This window comes from Falco cherrug, chromosome 7 (assembly GCF_023634085.1).
Source record: "Falco cherrug isolate bFalChe1 chromosome 7, bFalChe1.pri, whole genome shotgun sequence".
In the NCBI taxonomy this organism is placed as follows: Eukaryota; Metazoa; Chordata; class Aves; order Falconiformes; family Falconidae; genus Falco; species Falco cherrug.
In genome coordinates this window covers 22,017,118-22,038,246 of record NC_073703.1, presented here as the reverse complement: position 1 = coordinate 22,038,246, position 21,129 = coordinate 22,017,118, and the positions used below count along the sequence as shown (strand labels likewise).

Sequence of the window (21,129 nt, the reverse complement as noted above, 5' to 3'; positions counted from 1 at the left end):
GTGGGGTCATTGATATATCATCTTACAGACCCCTGGAACATAGGCCTGTGGGTTCCAGCTCCTGTTAAGATCTTCATTTCTGACATCCCTACTACCATTTAGCTTTCTATACTTACCCAGTTACTTGACAACAGTTAAGGTCTTACTGAGAGTTTTTATTTGCTAGAAAATACTCCTAGGAGAGTAGGATAGAACTACTAATACATGATCTTCTGGGTTTTTTTCCCTTCCCTCCCATCCCATATGAAGATACTTGTCCGTGATACAAAGACCATGTTCTGTGTTGCATTTTGTTGTCTTACCCAGCCAGATACCTTTGTTTACTCTGTGGTGTATTTATCATGCTATGTATAAATCTTAATCTAAAATTATCGTCTCCAAGAGTATTCTGACCTTAAATCTTTCCTTCTGTGGTGCTCAAACACCATTTCAAGATGCTTTTGCCAGAGAGTGCTTTGATCCTGATTGTTGCTGAATTTAGAGAAGCTAAAGTATTGGTCAACTAGAAAATGGTAATGTCATTTGTTTTGTCTAATTAAGACTTTTGTATGTTTTTATGGATCAGAACTTCAAGGATATAAAGAAGTGGTAAACATTCCCATAGCCAAACCAGGTCGACGACTGTACAACGTAAGAAGCCTTCTCGCTAATCATTCAGACTCGATTATTGTACAGATAGATGCTACAGAAGGAAATAAGGTTGTTACTTTACGATCTCCTCTGCAGGTAAAAAAAAACAACCAAAGAAACCAAAAGCCTGAAAGCAGTGCTCTTCTCTGACTGCCTTAGCTTTCCTTCCTTAATGCATTTTTTGAGATCATACTTTTCCAAGTTACTTAAAGGCAAATTAGTGAGTATTTTACTGTTACATGAATTTTTATCTATATTCTGTATGTGTGTATCTTCCTGATTAAAAGTAAAACCTCAATTTTTTTATTTATTTTTGGCTTTATACTAGCCTCGGAGTTGAAGTTGGCACATACACTTTTTATGTGACTTAAAATTATAAGCATGTTTTTCAATTCATGTTACTTAACAGTAGCATAGTTTTCTCATATGTTTGCATATTGTTCTCCTTTAGAATTGTATTTCTAAGGTGCATAGAAGTCTGTTTTCCATAATTTAATTAAATCTGCTAGCGTTGTTTTTTCTTGTTGCTATTCATACTTTCATACTTTCTCCTTAGAAATTTGTACCATAGAAATGTAATGGAAACTATGCATTTTGATCCTAGATAAAGAACCATTTCTCAATCCCATTTATGATATATAAACTGGCTAGAGACTCCAAGTTCCTGGAGCCAATTGGCATATCCAAGCCAGAAGAGGAATTTCATGTTCCTTTACACTCATACAGGTACACTACTTCTTCTCTGTAGGGCTGGTCTCTGTCAGACTGACGCACAAATACAGCATTAGTGTGGAAGCTTAAATTTGCCCTTGGAACCCCTCCTGACTGTGCAAAAACCCCAGAATGCTACCTTTATTGGGCAATTAGTGTGTTGCAAAAGCCCTTCAGGGTGGTGGCAATTGAAAATGGATGAAGTTAGCTGTCAATGCAAAGCTATTGTGTACCATTACTTGTCATCTTCCCATAGGTGTCATCTGTATGTTCGACCAACGGGTGTGTTGGAGGGTCAGTTTAAAGAGTCCACGACTTACATTGCCTGGAGGGAAGAGCTACATAGGAGCAATGAAGTGAAGTGCTTGTTGCAGTGTCCAGCCACTGAGACAAACTTCTTGCCTCTGATAATCAGCTCAACAGCTGTACCTGATGAACTAAATTTTATTTCAACTTATGAAGAGGAGTGGGATCCTGCCTACATCATTCACTTTTACCCTACATTGACTTTGAGGAATCTGTTACCATACTCCTTGAGGTACTTACTTGAGGTAAGTTATTTTACTGTGGTTTTGTTTGCAAATCCTTTACTTGATTTTAAGTAACACTATATTTACTTAGAAGTAGTATGGAAGGTAATGAATGTTAGGTTTTGTATTTTCTGTTGTAAATGAGTGAGCCAGCTGGTGGGTTGATTCAGGGAGGTTTAGGGATATTTTTTTTTTTTTTTTTTTTTTTTTCTTTTTTTTCAGTTTGGGTGTGTCTGGGCAGTTCTGCCTTGCTCCTTAAATGTGAATCCTGCACTGGATTGGTCTTTCTCTTTTTCATTCTTCTGAGATCCTCTTTGTGTTTTGCAAGGTATCTTTTGTTTCACAAAGAGAGGTGTAAGGAAAAGCATCTGAAATTTCTGGAGCTTTTCTTCTATGTAAAAAACATAGCTTCTCCATTCTGACACTGGTTCTTCACTGAGGACTATTGTGAGGCTTCCCATACAAAAAATGGAAGATTTCCTTGCGGGATGCTATGCAGACTTTTTTTCTCTTTTATTATTTTCAGTATCTAGTATTTCTTCATGAAAGCTGTGTGACTTTAGTAAATAGAAAAGTTGTGAGGATTTAGAGCTATCATCCTCTTTGTTCCATTTTGTCCTACTCTTATAACTGGCTGTGTGACATTCATTTAGATCTGTCTTTCACTCCTGTCCAACAACCTAATGGCACTATTTCCAGTTTTCCTTGCCTTCACTGTACTTCAGTACTTGGTGACAGAATGTAGATCAGAGTGCCATTCCTTGACTGAGGAGCTAGAAACTAGTAACTGAAATCTGTTTCTGAAGTCACTGTACCTATAGATGGATGTGTGCTTATTGTCTTCACGTCCCTCAACTAATCAAGCCCGGCTGCTGTGCAATACAGTAAAAATGTACTGTTTCTCAGTAAAAATTAGGAAAGCTACTATTGTGGGATGTTAGGGCCTTAGGAAAGCTGTGCTGCCAGACAGTATGGCGCAGCAGCCAGCTTTCTGCCTTGGGTGTTCTTTAATGTGAAAAGTCCTGGCTGTACGTCTGCAGCACAGTCCGGTTCAGTGTTGCACCTGGTGTGTTAAGTATGTGAATAAGAACTCATTGCCATTTTGAAGTCACGGGGGAGGGAGGAAACAGAGACGGGATGCGTTGGAGCTAGTTTGCCTTCCTGAAATCCAGAATTAAGCAGCCTTTATTGCCCTGCAAGAAAAGTGCAATTCATCTCAAATTACTCATAGGATCAGGCTCAAATGAAAGTGATTGGAGACTGGGGTGTGTGGTACTGAGATACCTGCAACATGCATCCTGCAACAGAAGAACAAAATGCTGGTTTTTGAATACTTAAATTTTATATTTTAAAAACTTAAATTTGCCTCCTTTGATTTTGCTACAGGGGACAGCAGAAGCCCGTGAATTGCCTGAAGGGATTGCTGCAGATGTTTTTCATTCAAGAATCCATGGAGAAATAATGGAGCTTGTGTTGGTAAAATACCAAGGCAAAGACTGGAATGGACATCTCAGAATTTGTGATGGGATGCCTGAATTTTTTTCTTTGTGTTTCACATCCCATTCTGCAACAGTGATGACAGTGGATATTTACGTACATACTAGGCGAATTGGAAGCCGTATGATCTTGTCTGTGTTCAGTCCTTACTGGATAATCAACAAGACTTCCCGTATTCTCCAGTATCGAGCCGAAGACATACACGTGAAGCATCCAGCAGACTACAGAGATATTGTTTTGTTCTCCTTTAAAAAAAAGAATATTTTTAGTAAAAATAAGGTATGCTTATTGTAGGCAGTGGTTGTGGTGGTGGTATTTCAAAATACTGCTCTGAGGAGGAACACACACACACTCACAGATTGTTGTCTAAGGAATTTTTCTGTAGTACTTAAATCTATAGGCTGTCATTTGGCTGTTGCTTTCTTGTTATACTTTTTGGACTAAGAAAGGAAGGCAGATGGAGAAAGTTGCAATAGATTTTGTGTCTAAGTCTTGCACTGCATCCCATTGGCTAATTTTCCTCCTGGCCCGAAGCTGGCTGATGGTATAGAGTGGTTAGGTCCTGAAAACTCAGAGGATACCCTACTGGAAAACTCTTTCCTTGGGGAGAGGAATTTAACGCAGTTATGTAAATTTAGAGTGTGGACTCCCTTTATAGTCAAAAGGAAGGCTGCTCTCAATCTTCCCGTGGAGGTGTTTTCCACTGAATAAAGAGGAATCATAGGCTTGTGGTTTAGTCAGCTAGGTACCTTGACATATAAAATGCACTATGTAAATATTCTGTCCTATGTCAAATGTATTTATTTTGTTTTGATGTGATATTTACACAATCAAATGAAGAGTACTGTAATAGAGGAATTTTGTCAAGTGGCCCTTCCTTCCTTTTAAATATCATCTTTCCACCCAACAATAGTTTAAGAAATGGTTGAAGGAACAGTTTTGACAAGGTCATCTTTTCATTATTTCCCCCTGCCCCCTTCAAGTTTGTGAAGCACCACAAAATTGTAGCTTTATTTCCCATCTATGAGTGCTGTCACAAACATGAGAGTAAATGAGGACTCCTGTATTTTGCTAGCTTTTACTGTAACATTTTACCCAGAAATCAGGTGCAGACTAATCAGAAAATGAATAGTGGTACTATATGCTTATGCTTATCTTGAATTATAGAGGGATTTAAAAGCACTTAGTTGTCTTTATACAGCTACATGTGATATAATTGCAGCCCGTAATGCATGAACTATAGAATTGAAATTAATTTATTGAAATACTTTCCATGTTGTTCTTCTTTGTGTGTAGATCCAGTTATGTATCTCAACTAGCACTTGGTCCAGTAGCTTTTCCCTTGATACTGTAGGAAGCTACGGATGTGTCAGGTGTTCAGCTAATAACATGGACTATCTGGTAAGATAGTTTTCTGTGTTTCGTGGAGCTCTCTTGGGGTTCTTTTGGCTTGACTTATTTCTTCTTAAGGCCTTTGTTTCACTACTTACACTGCTTTTAAATAGTGGAAGTATTTAACAACTAGGATAATAACATTTACACCCCAGCTGTTCAGGTCTCCACTTGGTGACAAGTAGTTTCACCAACAGAAGTTTCAGTGTAATTCAAAACACATGATTTATTGTAACAAACGTGTAGTACGGGGCTGTTTGAAAATACAGTGGTGAACTTACATAATGGAGGTAGGAGTTCACACTCAAAATTCATGGTTGTTTGCAAGTGTTTAGATCTTCATACAGCAGCCTTGTCTAAGACTACATTTCCACAACTAAGCAGAATGGAGATTGCACATAATAACAATATGCAGATATCTGGGGAGTTTTGTTTCTGTGTACTCTTTGACTGATCTCTGATGATGATATCATTTTAGGCCTTCTGGGTTTCCTGTAGAGGGATTTCTGTTGGATTTTCCCCACAAACGCTACAGCTAAAACTGTTGCTTTACCATTGCATTAATTGCATTGCATAGTTCGCTGATGTCGCTGCATGCTGTTTGGTTCTTTTATTACAGGTATTCATAACAGGAGTGTTTGTGCTAGCTTTAGTAATTACAGTAATACTGGCTTTTCTGTTTTTCCATCCTGACTTTTAAGCTTGTTCTTGATTGTTTGATCAAATTGTCTTTGTTCAACAGGTTGGAGTTAGCATCAAAATGAGCAGTTTTAACCTTACCAGGATAGTTACCTTCACTCCGTTCTACACAATAGCAAACAAATCCTCCCTGGAACTAGAAGTTGGAGAAATTGGTCCTAATGGCTCTTTTCCAACTAACAAATGGAATTATATCTCTGCTTCAGAGGTAATGTTTCAGGTTTTTTCCTTTGGATGTTATTGTAGACAAACAAACAACAGGTCTCCAGCTGTCACTTAAGGACAAAGCAATTATTTTATAGAAGCTCTGTCACTTCTAATGACATCGCATGGATACTTCACATCTCAGGGCAACTTGAACAGCACAGGTTGTATATGTTGGTAAATTAACAAAGTCCTTCAGTTTAGATAGTTTACTACATGTAGATGAGATGTTCATCACCACATGCTGGAGTAAGAACTAAGGCATCTGGAATAGTTTTAGTCACACGAGACTGTTTTACTGCTGGCTTAGTATATTGCACATATATGAACTGTTAAAGTCACACATACTTCTTGTTTTACAGTGTCTTCCATTTTGGCCTGAAAGCTCATCAGGTGAACTTTGTGTAAGAGTAGTTGGCTATGAAAGCTTATCTAAACCATTCCTCTTTAAAGCCCAGGATAACGGTACCCTGCTTAGACTGGAAGAATTGGTGAGACTGTGTGGTCTGTTCTTAATACTCCATTTAAGCCTTATGCTAATGAACTTAAGAAAGCTTAAAAATAATTATTTTGTCTGTTCTAACTTGAATTTATGCATAGAACAAATATTGAATTTTCTGTCTAACTTTCTCTCCAGAATGGGGGCTTACTGGTAGATGTGAATGTTTCTGAGCATTCTACTGTCATAAGCTTCTCTGATTACCATGAAGGAGCTGCTCCAGCTCTTATTGTTAACCATACCTCGTGGGACTCCCTCAGATATAAACAGAGGTATTTAAAAGAAACAATTCACCATCAGGTATTTAACGGGGGGTGGGGGGGTGGGGTGTATCCTTTGTGAAGGATGTAGTTCTCTTTTACCATTATGCTACCTTGAAAAATAGAATAAACCCCTTTTCTTAATCATATTATTTTAATGAGGTATTTTGTATACTTTTAAGCAGTATTCATAGTTTGAGAAAGTGGAGAGAAAGAAGTGGGAGTATAGATCTTAGTTCTCTAAGAGCCTCGCTACCGTTGGACTTGTTTGGAGTGGGTAGCCTAGGGCCCTTCGTGCTTCACCCCAGGAGGCTGGAGGGGTGGAGCGTGTAGCACCCTGAGCTGCTGGCACCACTTCAGTCGTTGCTCTTAACCAAGTGAATGCTGTCGTTTTACTCTTTTTTTTCTTTTAACCTGCAGTGGATTGCAAGAGGAAATGGAGTTGAAACCAAAGGAAGTATGCCTGTTTGCATGGACAGATCCAACTAAAACAAGAAAATTGACTTGGGGCTACTCCCAGAACTTTGGTGAACATGACCTACTTAAGGTAAGTTTCAGAAGGGGACAAGTAAATGCTGAACCTATCTAGGACTGTAACAAGATACAAATTATCTGGGAGAAAGCTTCTTCAGTAAATTTGCATTTGTCTTGTCCTGTAAGAGACTTCTGAATGTACTCTTCAGTAGCAAGACTTCAGATGCTTAGATCAATGTATTTGGAGGACTGCACACAAACTCCAACCTGTATTTTATCCATGGTTTTCTTGGATATGAAAGAAGAAAGTTAAAGTGTATGAGCTGTGGATGTATCTAAACAGTACAGAGGATGAATAAATTGCCAATTTTACAGAAGTGCTGCTTGCAGCTAAAGTATCTCCTAAAGATGTAGAAAATCTTTAACTGTTGTGACTCTCGCTTCCTATGGGAAATGCTTGCATGGAGCTGAAAATTCTGAGTTGCTCACTGAACTATTCCGGTGTTTGTAACTCATGCAGTATTAAAACAGAAAAATGTGTGAAGCTGGAGCAAAATAACAATGGCCAAGGTGGGAAATGAGTTGGAGAAAGAGGGAAACTGTAATGAGAAGCAGAGGTAAATTTAGGATAAGGCTGGGCAAGTATTTTGTTAAAGAATAGGGGAGCAAGCGTTGATGGGGGAAGACTTTCCTCACCTAACTGGAGTGCAGGCTAAATGTGTGTCTGTTTCTAAATAGCAGCCCTCTTGAACCTTTTACTAAACTCTGAATTCTTCAGAGGTGGCTAGGTTTTTCTGTTGACTACGCACAGACTTGAGATATGAAAACGGAAAATATTACTAGCTAAAAGTAGGGACAAGAAAGCAAGTGTTTCAGTTACACTGGGAATGGATTTAGTTTCTCACAGCTGAATTCTGACAGTTAACTAATTAGTGTGCTTTCCTGTATAAGCACTTTTCTTGGGTCAAATTTTATATGTTTACAAATTATTTTAGTTTGAAAACTCAATCATGATTATTTGGGGCTTTTGAGAAGAGGCTTTTAACTGTCTCAGTTTTGCCTCACAAATTAACAAATAAGGAGTATCAGCATTTGGAGAGCAGAGATCTTCATCATTGTCTGGTTTTACTGATCTGTGGTACATGATTAATGCCTTCTTCCCCTGTCACCTACCTTTCTAAGTATTTTCTTTTGCTGTGAAGGCCTTTGTTTCATAAATTCCAATATTATTCTCATCCACAAATATTGCTGGAATGGCTACTTCTAAAAAGGAAGAAAAATATGAAATCCCCACCCCCAGCATATTTCAAGTGTTGGGATACAAGATACCACCAAGTCAGTATGATGCAGTAAACTGACCAAAGAAGAATACTGAGTTCCAGTTTGTATGTGTGCCAGTAAACTTGCTTGCTTATAACCATAGAGCAAGAGCATGGATTTATTCCTGTAGTATATAGAGTATATTAATACTTTGTTTTTTCTCCCCTCCCCCCCAATACAGGATGAATGTGGCCAGTTCCCTTACAATGCAAATACTCAGATACACTGGGTGTCTTTCCTGGATGGACGCCAACGAGTGCTACTTTTCACTGATGATGTTGCATTAGTTTCTAAAGCACGACAAGCAGAGGAGCTGGAGCAACCTGATCAAGAAATAAACTTGTCAATCCACAGTCTTGGACTTTCTCTCGTTAACAATGAAAATAAACAAGAAATCTCTTATATAGGAGTTACTAGGTACTGCACATGAAAGCCTAAGTATACATTGAAATAATTGAAATTTGACAGCATATTGTAATTTCACCTAAACAGTTGAGTTGAAGGGAATATCTTTCAAATGAAATTAATGTAAATTAAACATTTTAAAATTAAGTTCTACCTTATTCCTATTGTGCAGTTTGAATAAATAGGATTTAAGTGCCTGCTTTCTTAGCTTCTGTTAAGCAAAAGTACACAATAGGTTTTTTTGAGACTGAAAAATTAGGATAATATATTTTTACATGGTTTGCATACGTAAGAAAGGTGTAAGTACTTTTAAATTCTTAACTTGTTATTTGTCTTGCAGTTCTGGTGTCGTTTGGGAACTGAAACCAAGGCAGAAGTGGAAACCATTTAATCAAAAGCAAATAAACCTGTTGGAACAAGCCTATCAGCAGTATCTTTGTAAGAGTGCTTTCCAAGCTCAAGGTTGGCATAAACTAGACAGCAATACTGAGGTATGCTTTGAGGTTTCAGTGTTTAAATGATTGCAGAATGTGGAACAGGCAAAACAGAAGTCTGTAAAAATAAGGTTAGGTGCTGTGTTAAGAGAAGCACAACAAAAAGCAAGCTTTTTTTGCAATAGTTTCACATATTATACAGTAGAACATTTTTGTATTGAGGTCTTTTCCAGACTGGTATTATGAAGTAAGAATCTCAAAGAATTTTGCTTTTGTGTGGTAGAAAAGATTGCTTGGTATCTGCATGTTAGTTATGAACCTATATTCTCATTGATGTAACTTAGTCGCAGAAATCTTGGGTTTAGCTTCTTGGTAAGCTGCAGTTTCCATGACTTGATATGAGAAAGGAGCCTATAGTGTTCAAAGACTTGAAATTAATTCACTTACCTGAGCTTTTTCTGACATTGATTATACATGCCTGTAATCCACGTATAAATTTAGCATGTTGAAATGGCTAAGCACAATACAGGCATTTATAGTACCATAATCAGGCTTGTTTTTTATATCATCCTTTAATTTGAAAAACATATATATCCTCAGCTCTATTAATACTTAGGTATTGTACATTGCAGTAGTGCATTTGAAGTGTGTGGTAACAAAAGGTCCTATCTGTAAGTTGACTTAAAGGAGAGGTTTTTTCGTTTTTTTCCTCATAACTTAAATGTTTCAGGATCCGGATAAAAGCATCGGGGAAAGTAGTCAGCTGCATGTAAAGATCTTTAATTATGCCGTTGTAATATATAACTCATGAAGAAATATTCACTAAGATGAAACAGAGATTCACACTTGGGGCAACTAAAATTGCAATGTAATGTGCTTATCAGACTAACTTGTGGTTCTCATTACATTCCATGCAGATAGTGGGTTGTGTGGATTGAGTAATTGAATGGGTCAAGTAATTCAGTAGCCATGTGATCACAAAATAAGGAAAAATGCAGGATTTGATTGCTAGTCTGTTTATTAGTAACATAACATTTTATTATTTCTCAAATTAAATCGTGTGTTAACTCTGCTTGCTTAAATTTCCAGGTGAATTTTAGTAGGGTTCCAATGGAAATGCGTCTCCCAGTCAGATGCAGCATCCGGCGCAACTTCCTGTCAGGAATTCAGGTTGAATTCAAACAGTCGCCTCACCAAAGAAGCTTACGGGCTCAACTGTATTGGCTGCAGGTACCATCTTTCATCATGTTCCATAAACAAAACAGGCACTTTAAGGCTTTTATTTTATTCATTTATGTGAAGAAGTACCTCCAAATCTTACATATGTGGTGCTCTGCTCACTATGTCAGAGTAGCAGAAGTGCTAAGAATGCTTCATTTATTGAGAAGTGCTGCAGAACTACCATCCCAGGATTTTGCAAGTGGTAAAGAAAAAATCCTGTAAAATTGTGGGGTAATGTAAGGCAGGGTGTTATGATGCAAAGTTGCTTTCTAGAGAGAGATGTTTTGGTGTATTAAACAAAAACCTCAACATTTTTCAAAATTTATTTACCATAATTTGTGTATAGTCATGTAACACATGACTCTAGAGGCTGTGTCTAGAGGTTCAGAGATCTTTAGTACAAAGGCTACCTGTCTAATGGAAAGTAGATAATTGACATATAAATACTCAGAAATAGTATGCAGTAATATATCTGCGTATAAGCTTAACAGCGAATTTGTGTGCAACACTTGCACCTGGTTAGTATTCTCCAGTCAGTTTTAATAACGTTGCTAAATTAACCAGTAGAGACTTCAGCAGGTACTAGTGAGAAGTGTTTAGTAGTAGAGGAAAACAGTGGTGAGAAATAGTCATCATTGTTGTCATCTTCATCTCCAATTGCTGTGCTTTAGAGTCCCCCAGGGGAGGGCATTCATTGAGGACTCTGATGCTTTTAATCATCAGCTGGTTACTTTTATCTTCTGCGTTTTGTTTTTGATTTTGCCTGAAGGTCGTTTTCACTGCTACACTCAATGTATGCTATCAGCTGTAGCCCTCCGAGTGAACCTTTGTGAATCTCTGTAAGCATTCCTCGTGCAACATTTCCAGCCATCTTGGCTTCTATACTTAAATGGATAACACTCCAAACATCAGAGTAATCCTCTTTTCTCCTTCCCCCCAAATAAAAATGATGTTCTTTTTGAATGCACTCTATAAACAAGTTTCTCAAGCTTTCTCAAATGAAAGTGGTCTTGGATTATCATGTCATTAAAATATTACTGTAATTATACAATATTTTTTTAGGTTGATAATCAATTACCAGGATCGATGTTTCCTGTTGTATTTCATCCTGTAGCCCCTCCCAAGTCAATTGCTTTGGATTCAGGTAAGAGAAAACCTTTAGTAATATCAGATTTATTCAGCCTTGGAAGTAGTAACTTGGCAATTTGGGTTTTTTTTTCCGTATACTTAATTATTTTTTTCTATTTAGAACCAAAACCCTTCATTGACATCAGCATCATCACTAGATTCAACGAATATAGCAAAGTACTGCAGTTCAAGTGAGTTTAACAGTGTATTGTGATATAACTTTAGAGATTTTATGTATTTTAGAAGTGAACCTTGTTTTAAAGTTCATGTTCTCCTGTCCAAACTACTTTTGACTTTGGACTGAGTTTTTAAACATCATTCTAAAAGAAACTTACTTTTAGAAAATAAGGACTGACCATGTGAAGGGACTGATATGCAGATTCTTTAGTAATCAGAATTATCTCCCTCTTGTACTACAATATCGGAGTTGCGTGTCTGCCTGTTTGCTGTACGGTGCTGAGTTTATTGGTGCTCTAACAGACAGCTCATACAGTCTGTAGTGTGGCCCAGTACAGTGGGTTACATTGTGAAATGTATGGGTTTTAGTTTATATGGCTGTGTCTTGGGGTTTTGTACTAAAATGAGACAAGAATGTTACACTGATGGCTTCTAATGCAAGTATCTGTACCCAACCAGTGTGTGTATAATATTTGAGGACAATGAATTTTAATAAAATAAATATTCAGTAATATGACTTTCAGAGAGAGGCAGCTGGATAAGAGGTGGAAATATGTTGTTTAGGTATGTTATCCATGGAGCGCATGGAATCATAATGTATGAATATAAGTAGTATTTGGTGATAGTTAGTATTTTTAGGTATAGTTGGAAAGTGTTAAAATACGAATAAACTGCAGTAATGTATAACTTTGTGAGGCTGCTATGACCTTCTAACTGTAAGTAGGCGGTTGATATTGTAGATTGTGTCTTAATATGCAACATTACATAACAAAATTTCAATTAGGTAAAACTTCAAACAGGGTAAGCATGTGATTACCAAGTTAAACTTTTACAGGTACACACTTGTTTTCCCATTTTAGATACTTCATGGTTCTTATCCAGGAAATGGCACTGAAAATTGATCAGGGATTTTTAGGAGCACTTAGTGAATTTTTCACTCCCTCTACAGACCCAGAAGCTGAAAAACAAAGGGTAATGTATGAAATAAACTGATTTTTACCAGAACAGGGCCTTTATGGTAACAGTGTTGCTGTTTTTTGAAAATTTCAATTTAAATGAGTGAATATTGCATTTGACGGCAGTGAATAAAGGGACAAGATTAGATAATTTTCTGTTAAGCATTGGTGGTGAGCATTACTAATTGACAAGTTTGAGTAAGTGATACTTGGGTATGTGTAACTGTCTTCTGCTCTTTTCATGTTTCATTAATTGATGGCACAGTTGTTTTAACAGTGGCTACTAAGGCTTAAGGGTGGTAGATGAAATAACATTAGAGTTCATGGAGTGGACTTGTTAGTCTATAGTGCTTTTTGTTTTTAGAGAGAACAACAGATTTTCATGGCTCGAAGTCGTATATAGATGGATAGTATTTGGTTCTAGTGTGCTTAGGAGAGTCATTTTTATAAGTTCCTTTTCTTAGAAATTTTATCTACTGTATAAAAATTCTAATTTTGTGAGGAAATACAAAACCACAAAGCAGCTCAGGAAGTTATTTTATTAGTAGTTCTGAAGCGATACCTTAAGTGATTGAGGAATTTAAGGGAATATCAAGTGATACAGCATGAAATAGAAGAGTCACCCAGAAATTGTGTGGATTTGGGGTTTTTTTTAGGGTGGTTATTATTTTGTTTTCCCCTGGATTGAAAAATGTATTAGTACAGTTATAGTCTGGTATACAAAAAGTAATTAGTCTGTTTCCAGTTTTGGAGGTGTTGACTGATTAACTAGTTAACTGTTTTATTACATTTGACTGATTATTATTTCTGCTGTTCATATGCATAGATTTTTTTACTCATCTTTATATATAATATTAATTGTATTACATATATGGTGATGAGATTAACTTCTGTTCTCTTTACTCTTTTTTTTCTTAATGAAACCAGTCTAAATTAATTCAACAAGATGTGGATGCACTTAACACTGAGCTAATGGAGTCTTCCCTAACAGACCTGTCAATGCTCAGCTTCTTTGAGCATTTCCATATTTCTCCAATTAAGGTATGTTAAAGAGATACTTGTGGTTAAGGTATCATGATATCAACTGGCTTATTAATTCCATATAGTAAATACATCCTCAGATCAACCTTCTGAGGAATTGAGGTCTTCATGCTGTCTTCCTAATAGGGATTTTTTAAATATTCTCTAGAACTTAATGGTTTGTTGAAAAACTTTCATAGTTGCCCATGAGTAGAAACAGACCCTTAACCATTGCTAAGTGGGTAGAGTCAATGGGTATAATAATGAGAAGGGCTAGAGAGAATGCTGGCCTGAAGGTATCCAAGTATTGCAATTTATCATACATTAAAACACACTTCCGTGCGCTTGTCTTCATGTCTCTCTTCAACCAGTATAGATTTTTTCGGAGCAAGGGAAGAAGGATCATCAGTAATTGTATGTTACTCTGAATCAACAGAATCCCCTAAGGATATCAGATTGAAAAAGAGTTTAGAGGAAAAATAATTATTTTCCTTTTCACTGAACATATAAAAGGCAGACGTAAATTCTGATACAGATCATTAAATTCTGTCGCTTTTTCCAACTTCTTCACTACCTCTTAAGGTACACTTAGATTCTCAGATTATTTTTTTTTCTGATGTGATTTGGCTTATAAACTTTGAAAAATGTGAAACCAGGGAAAACACTAGAGGAACAAGACATTATTGTGATTTTTTTTAATCATTCCTTACCTTGTCTGGTTAAAGTTGTTAAAGAAACAGTTATAATTTTAAGTCTCTTTTGCATCTTTATTTGAAGTGTCTAGATGGGCTGCCTGTGATGTACGGGAGGGGGCTGCTTTTTCTCTCCTGTGTTTTTTTACCTTAATTCGGTGTCTCATCTCAATATTATAAACCACTGGATAGTGGAAGACTGAAAATGGCCTTTTGGGGTGGTGGTGGTGGCGAGGCATGGGTGGAGAAAACTGGGAATCATTAAAAACTCAAATCATGCAAGTTAACTGCTATGCCCTCTTTTAAGCGAGTAGAAGGGAGCACAATTGGTTATGGTGGTGAACAAGAGGAAAGGAAAGTAATTTTCTGTTGTCCTCTCCACCCGTAAAAGTGTGTGGAATTCTGTTAAAATAACTGTCTTAGGAACACTAAACAATCCCATTTTAGTGTTAAAGGCACTTCTCTGAAGTTTATGCATTTCCCCAAAGAGTGAGTAGTTGCAAAAATACACACAAACTAGTTAAGTAAATCAGAATATAAGATTTAACTTTTACTGGGAATTAAGCTCCACCTATTTAACATGTTTCTGTCATTGTTTACAGGAATTTATAGATGTAAACATAAAAAAAGTTAAACTTCCAGGGCAACTTCCAGGACCTTGTATTTTTAATAGTAATATCTTTGTGAGTTCAAGCATGTTCATTGAAATTGTTCATTTCCTCAAAATGAGTAAAAGTACACTTTACCACTCTTTCACCACTGCTTTGTTTACATGCGCACCACACAACCTGTCTAGTGTCTTGGGTTTTTTTTTTTTTTTGTCTTGATTTGTCTTGTTTTATTAATTCTGCTTTGATAGTTGCATTTGAGTCTATCTCTGGCTTCTGGTGGAGAAGCATCAGATAGGAGAGAAGAAATGATAGCCATCCATTCTCTGAATTTGCTGTTGAAAAGTATTGGAGCCACTCTAACAGATGTGGATGATCTTATTTTCAAGTAAGCTAATAAAGATCTTCTAAAAATATTTTAATAAAGCTACTATACATTTAATAATTGGGTCCATGGTATACTTTGCTGACTGACTTTATAAATATATACAGCCTTTGGGGAAAGGGAAGATGGGGTTTGGGCTCTTTTTTAAGAGAATAAGGCTTCAGGATTATCTGAAGGAACTATTCAGAAGCAGGAAGGATATCTATAACTAATGTGTGATTACTTGTCTTTCAGACTTGCTTTCTTTGAAATTAAATATCAGTTCTACAAGAGAGACCAACTGATGAAGAGAGTTGTTAGACATTATAGCGAACAAGTAAGCTTATCTAGTTTTAGTCAAGCCTTTGTAAAATTTTGCATATATTACAGATTTCAGAAAATAGGAAAGAAAAGGTGAATACCTCTAAAAGCTAATAAATTTTTATTTCATGGTACTGAAGTAGGAATCTGGTGGCATATTATGAAAACGTAAATACAGAAGTGCCCTGAAAAATGTGTGTTAAGAATTTTAAAGTGGCTACTTCCTTTTATTTAAATCTTCATTAACCAAAGTATTCTAGTTGTTATCCATACATATACTGCCTCTCTTACCTAAGGCTTTCTTCGTTCTAGTAGGCATACATAGTTGAATACTCTTAACACTTTACTTTGGTAGTAAATTAAAAAATTTAACAGCCTGGGTTCTAACATTATGTAACAACATAATGTTTTGTTTTTTTTTTTTTTTTGCTTTTTCCCCCTCCCTCATTGTTTAGCTCCTGAAACAGATGTATGTTCTGGTACTTGGATTAGATGTTCTTGGAAATCCATTTGGCTTAATCAGAGGATTGTCTGAGGGAGTAGAAGCTTTCTTCTATGAGCCATTCCAGGTATGACTTTCTGATTCTTCACTGCATATGAATAGTAGACTGACTATACTCGTAGGGTTGTAGTTCTGTTGTCACTGTACTCTGCACCCTGCAAAGTTAAAAAAGCAGTCATTTTTTTTAACTTTAAAGAAATAATAAATTGAAATGGCCTTACTTTCATAGTGTAAATGAATTACTAGTTTTTCTTGAAAGAGATGCATAAATGTATGGTTTTCTGCTATTCATAATAAGCTTCATTCTTAGGGTGCTGTTCAAGGACCTGAAGAATTTGCTGAAGGCTTTGTAATTGGTGTTAGAAGTCTTCTTGGACACACAGTGGGTATGTATCATATTGTTACTGTTTTAATAAACCGTTAACTCATGGATTGCTTTTTTCTTTTTTTCTTATTTTCAAGGGAAAGTTATATTTTTAAAGTATCTACATGGTAATTTTTTAAAGTATTAGTATTAAGTATTAAATTTTTAAAGTAATAGTAAGTATTTAAGTTTGTCAGATAGTGTTGCCAGTATTCATGATACAGGTTATTCCTACCTAACTGACTTGAGACCATTTAAATGTCCATTTTCCAAACTGAGAAACACTGCATGTATAACTGAATTTGTAACATGCTGTGAATGAATATGGGAAATAATTCCGATGGTCCTAAAATGTCTGGAGAAGCTTGAGAAGTGTTTTGAATAGAAGATACTGTTACAGTTACTTTAGATTTTTATTTGCCTATGTGTTACAGGAATTAGTGAAAATACAATTCCATCCAATATGCTATGTAACATGTATTGAGGCAATTTAAGAGTTACCTTTTGCAGTATTTATGGATGTCAGGCTAGATCTAGAGTCTCCTCATGGGTGACGTGGTAGTCACTTTGTGTTAAATTCGTAATATCTAAACTGAATATGAAGGGAAACTTCTATGACCTTGGCGGCTTCTTACGTCTTGTCTGCTGTTAAATTGTGAAAGAACAGTAACTCCTGCTTTCTGCCCTGTTCCATCAGGTGGTGCAGCGGGGGTGGTATCTAGGATTACTGGTTCTGTTGGAAAAGGCTTGGCTGCTATTACTATGGATAAAGAATTCCAGCAGAAACGGAGAGAGGAAATGGGTCGGCAGCCAAAAGACTTTGGTGACAGCCTGGCCAAAGGAGGAAAAGGCTTGTTACGGGTATGAACTTGAAGTTGAGGGCATGGTGTTCCAACTTTTAATCCATGCTTGAAACTTACATGCAAGCAAGTTACTCTTCTTTATCAGTTCATGAACTAAACAGAAGAGACAAACAGGCAGTCAGTTTATAGGAGAGTCAGTGTAATGTATCAGCTTTAGCGTTTGAGGTTGTGATTTTGGCTAACTTGTGGAATTGAAGGTATGGTTTCAGAGGGGAAAAGTGTAGGAAGTAACACCAATTTCCCCTGTGAATTATATAAATACACAGTTACTCATGTTGAACAAATGTGTTATCTAATTAAAGCAGCTGGGCCTGTATTTTTCCTTGCAGTCAGTTCTGTCATTTCAGTCAGCTGACTGTGAATTATGAGCTCTGAAGCATGTGCTGCTTACTAGAAATTACGTTCTATATACTGAGGTCTTGTAAGACCTGCTAGGTTTTCTTGACTTAAAAGAATATGAACATAAAGCAAGTAGAATGTGTATAAAAGTACCACAGTAAGTTTGAGAGATTTTTTTGAAACAGAAGCTGTGCAACCCCTGTATTTTTCTGGTTGCTGAAAGATCATGCCTGTTTCTAGTTAGCATTAAGTATGAGACAACTCTCATGTAAACAATTACAGAGAGATCTGTATGACTTGAATATAATTTAAGTATTCTAGTAAATTCCATCACTTCCCATACAGAAGAAAAGCAGTCAACATATTTCTAAGATAATTATAAATAATAAACATTTTGGAGTTGTTTCTGATACTGTTTGCTGAAGATTTGGAAGTTATCTCAGTGGATTTTTATTATTCTGCTTAGTGTCATTAAACTACTTGACTTTTAAAGTCTTCCAGAAAATTGTTTGGTATTAACTTCTCTTGAGTATTTTGTATCACTGACTCATGACTGGGAATTCTGGCAGCTTCCTGTTAGTAGTGAAAGTGAAATAGTGACTTTGTTAATTATTACAAGACTGAATACAAAAATTTGCTGTCTTTTTCTTGCCAGCAGAAATGTTTCTTCAGCCATTTTAGGTTTTCCCTCCTCTCTTCTTTCCCTCTGTTATGATTGTCTTAAAAAATTAAATTAAAAAAATCCCCACAAACCCACCAAAAAATAAACCACCCAAAAAGACCCAGCCAAACAGTGTTTTACAATGAAAATGAGAGATAAGTCATTGTTCAGTTAGACTATAGCATTTCTGTTTCTGAGTAGGAACTTAACTGCCTTCTTTATTTTAGGGCGTTGTCGGAGGTGTGACAGGCATAATCACTAAACCTGTAGAAGGTAAGCATTAAGGCTGCGCTGAACTGCACTGTGTAAATGGTTTCCCAGTACTTTACAATTTATTTTGTAATTTTTAAGAAATGCCTGCTTTAAGTGTGGTGATGCTAAGCTGCAGCAAGATTGTATTTCTGATTCAAATGTGACCTTACTACATTTTCAGCCTTTCTATGAATTAAGGAATGGTTGTCTTTGATATATATTATGTTAGGCCTACTGTAGCACCTAATATATTGTTTAAAGCCGTAATAGAGATACTAAAAATAGTAAATTAGAAAGCACCAATTGAAAAAAGTTTTTTAGAACTCCAAAGTTCGGAGAAATGTTAAAAAACAAATTTGGTTTTATGTCTGAGATCTGTATTTGTTTTTGTGGAGTCTATCAGTTTATCAGCATGATAGATGTTGAAAAAATGCAAGATAAAATACCTCTTAGTAAATTCATGTCTTGGTGATTTAAATGTCGGATGTTGATTGTTACTGTGTTGTATTTTATAGGTTATTGGCAGACACTTTGAGGTGTAGTCCTCCTCTCATTGGTGGATGAACACACATGTTTTCTAAACACTGTCTTGGCTCTTCCATAGTTATGTATAGTGTTATGTATTACCAGAAACACGTATAATTTTGAGATATGAATAGTTAGCTTCCATTATATTTGTGCATCTTAAGAGTCTTCAGATTTTTTTATTACTGTCAACCTATAAAAACTGATCTGTTGGCCTACAGTCCAGACTGAAAATGTGAGGAAAACCTAGCTGACCTCTCAGTTACGCTGTTTTTGGAGGCTCGTAGGGTGTTAAGTGGACAGCAATGTGTCTGAACAGACGAGGAAGCAATGTGTGACTTCACAGAGAACTTTTTTTTTTAAGGTGGATTGTACATAATCAATTCATGTGGGCTGTTTCCAGTTCAAACAGTTCTAATGCAGCCTGGAGCAGTAATGGTTTAATTCTGTGGCTAATGTTTTCAAGGAGTAGGTCATTAAAATGATTTCTGTTACTTTTTTTTTTAAAGGGGCTAAAAAAGAAGGTGCAGCTGGATTCTTTAAAGGAATTGGAAAGGGGCTTGTAGGAGTGGTAGCCCGCCCAACGGGTGGCATTGTAGATATGGCAAGCAGTACCTTCCAGGGAATTCAAAGGTAAAAATGTTAAGATGAAATTTTGAAGTCCTCTCCATGTGCTGGATACTGGGTGGTAAAGTGGTCCAGGGGCAGCGCACAATTCTTTGCGTTAAATACAATGTGCAGTAGGATGGATGAGGTTGAGATGTCTGGTATCCTGTAATGAGTGTATTTTATGATGATTTCTGGAAATTGCTGCTTCAGAACAACAAGTCTTGCAGTGTTGTAGTTCAGATAGATGATAACTAGTCAGTTCTCTCCTTTCAGTCCCTCCCCTGATTGGAAAGTACTTAAAAGGTCTTGTGTAAATTTTACTTTTGAGGTAGGCTTGTGTACTGCTGAATGGAAATAGCTAAATGTCATTTAGACTTACTGTAAAAAAAAAAAATAGACCTTTGAAATTTTTGGAGAAAGACTTGCCGGTTTGAAATTTGGCTAGCGTGCAAGTTGGAGGCTTCTTGTTTTTTAAGGGGAACTTTGGAAACTGTGTTAATAAACATCAGAACCCTTAGTAAATTATCCACAGTTGGGAGTAAACTTCTAAGTTATTGTGTAGCTGTCTAATTGGCTAATGTGTGCCTTTACTATTTACATTCTGTAGGCTACCCAGGAAGTGTACGTGGGATATGTGGCAAATGAAAGGGTGACTTTTTAAAGATATCTTGGTGAAACTAAGTAAGCTTACCAGAATACTGTTCCACTATCTATGGCAGGGTAGCAGAATCAACTGAAGAAGTATCTAATCTCCGTCCTCCACGTTTCATTCATGAAGATGGCATCATCCGGCCGTATGATAGAGTGGAAGCTGAGGGTTATGATTTATTTGAGGTATGACTTACATTGTAAATATAGTTAAAACTAACCTACAGGGTTCCATAAAACATGACATTAGAAAAAAGCTGCCAGGTATCTGTGACAGTTGTTACCCGTAGTAAAAATTTGCCCTGGCCAATTTCACATGGCAAGCCTGTATAGCAGAGAAGACCTAATGCTGGTCATAAGCTGAATGAAACAAGAAAACTGCAGCATTGCTGTTAAACGATCTTTTGTGTGTTATGTTCCGTAACCGCTTACCTGGAAGTAGGTAGTAGGATCAAGATTAGAGTATGTTGAAACAAATATTTTGATACTCAGTTCTAATGTTTTGCTTAATAACAAATTTGAGGCTGATTTACAAACTAAAAAAATTTTAAATAGGATGAATAGGGCTTGAATTGTTTGACATATAGTACAAATACTGAAATTTTAATTTTTCAGTTTGGTGGTATCAGCATTTGAAAAAAGTCTGCATGATTTCTCAGAATACCACCTTTTGGTATTTCCTTGTGTTGTTCTTAATAGCAATGTGTCATAGCTACAGGCATTGTACGCACATTTAGCCTGCTTCCACATCTGGATGTGGCTGACATAAGGAGGATGAATAACATGTGTTTTCAAGTCCTAGATAATCGGAATCTGGTTACCTT

At 36.5% G+C, this 21,129-nt stretch overlaps 1 protein-coding gene across 3 annotated transcripts in view; it reads left to right on the top strand.

Annotated features, from left to right (window-relative positions):
* Window positions 1-21,129, top strand: part of VPS13C (vacuolar protein sorting 13 homolog C) — a 97,294-nt gene that overhangs the window by 63,561 nt on the left and 12,604 nt on the right. For all 3 annotated transcript variants that reach the window (XM_055715787.1, XM_055715788.1, XM_055715789.1), the window contains 24 exons: window positions 566-726; window positions 1,235-1,356; window positions 1,598-1,892; window positions 3,258-3,647; window positions 4,665-4,769; window positions 5,503-5,667; window positions 6,026-6,154; window positions 6,301-6,434; window positions 6,843-6,969; window positions 8,398-8,633; window positions 8,962-9,112; window positions 10,145-10,285; window positions 11,339-11,420; window positions 11,526-11,595; window positions 12,442-12,553; window positions 13,465-13,578; window positions 15,109-15,245; window positions 15,477-15,558; window positions 15,998-16,111; window positions 16,355-16,430; window positions 17,106-17,269; window positions 18,499-18,544; window positions 19,558-19,681; window positions 20,377-20,491. In XM_055715787.1, coding sequence (XP_055571762.1) covers window positions 566-726; window positions 1,235-1,356; window positions 1,598-1,892; window positions 3,258-3,647; window positions 4,665-4,769; window positions 5,503-5,667; window positions 6,026-6,154; window positions 6,301-6,434; window positions 6,843-6,969; window positions 8,398-8,633; window positions 8,962-9,112; window positions 10,145-10,285; window positions 11,339-11,420; window positions 11,526-11,595; window positions 12,442-12,553; window positions 13,465-13,578; window positions 15,109-15,245; window positions 15,477-15,558; window positions 15,998-16,111; window positions 16,355-16,430; window positions 17,106-17,269; window positions 18,499-18,544; window positions 19,558-19,681; window positions 20,377-20,491 — 3,392 coding nt within the window. The remainder of the gene's footprint in view (window positions 1-565; window positions 727-1,234; window positions 1,357-1,597; window positions 1,893-3,257; window positions 3,648-4,664; window positions 4,770-5,502; window positions 5,668-6,025; window positions 6,155-6,300; window positions 6,435-6,842; window positions 6,970-8,397; window positions 8,634-8,961; window positions 9,113-10,144; window positions 10,286-11,338; window positions 11,421-11,525; window positions 11,596-12,441; window positions 12,554-13,464; window positions 13,579-15,108; window positions 15,246-15,476; window positions 15,559-15,997; window positions 16,112-16,354; window positions 16,431-17,105; window positions 17,270-18,498; window positions 18,545-19,557; window positions 19,682-20,376; window positions 20,492-21,129) is intronic.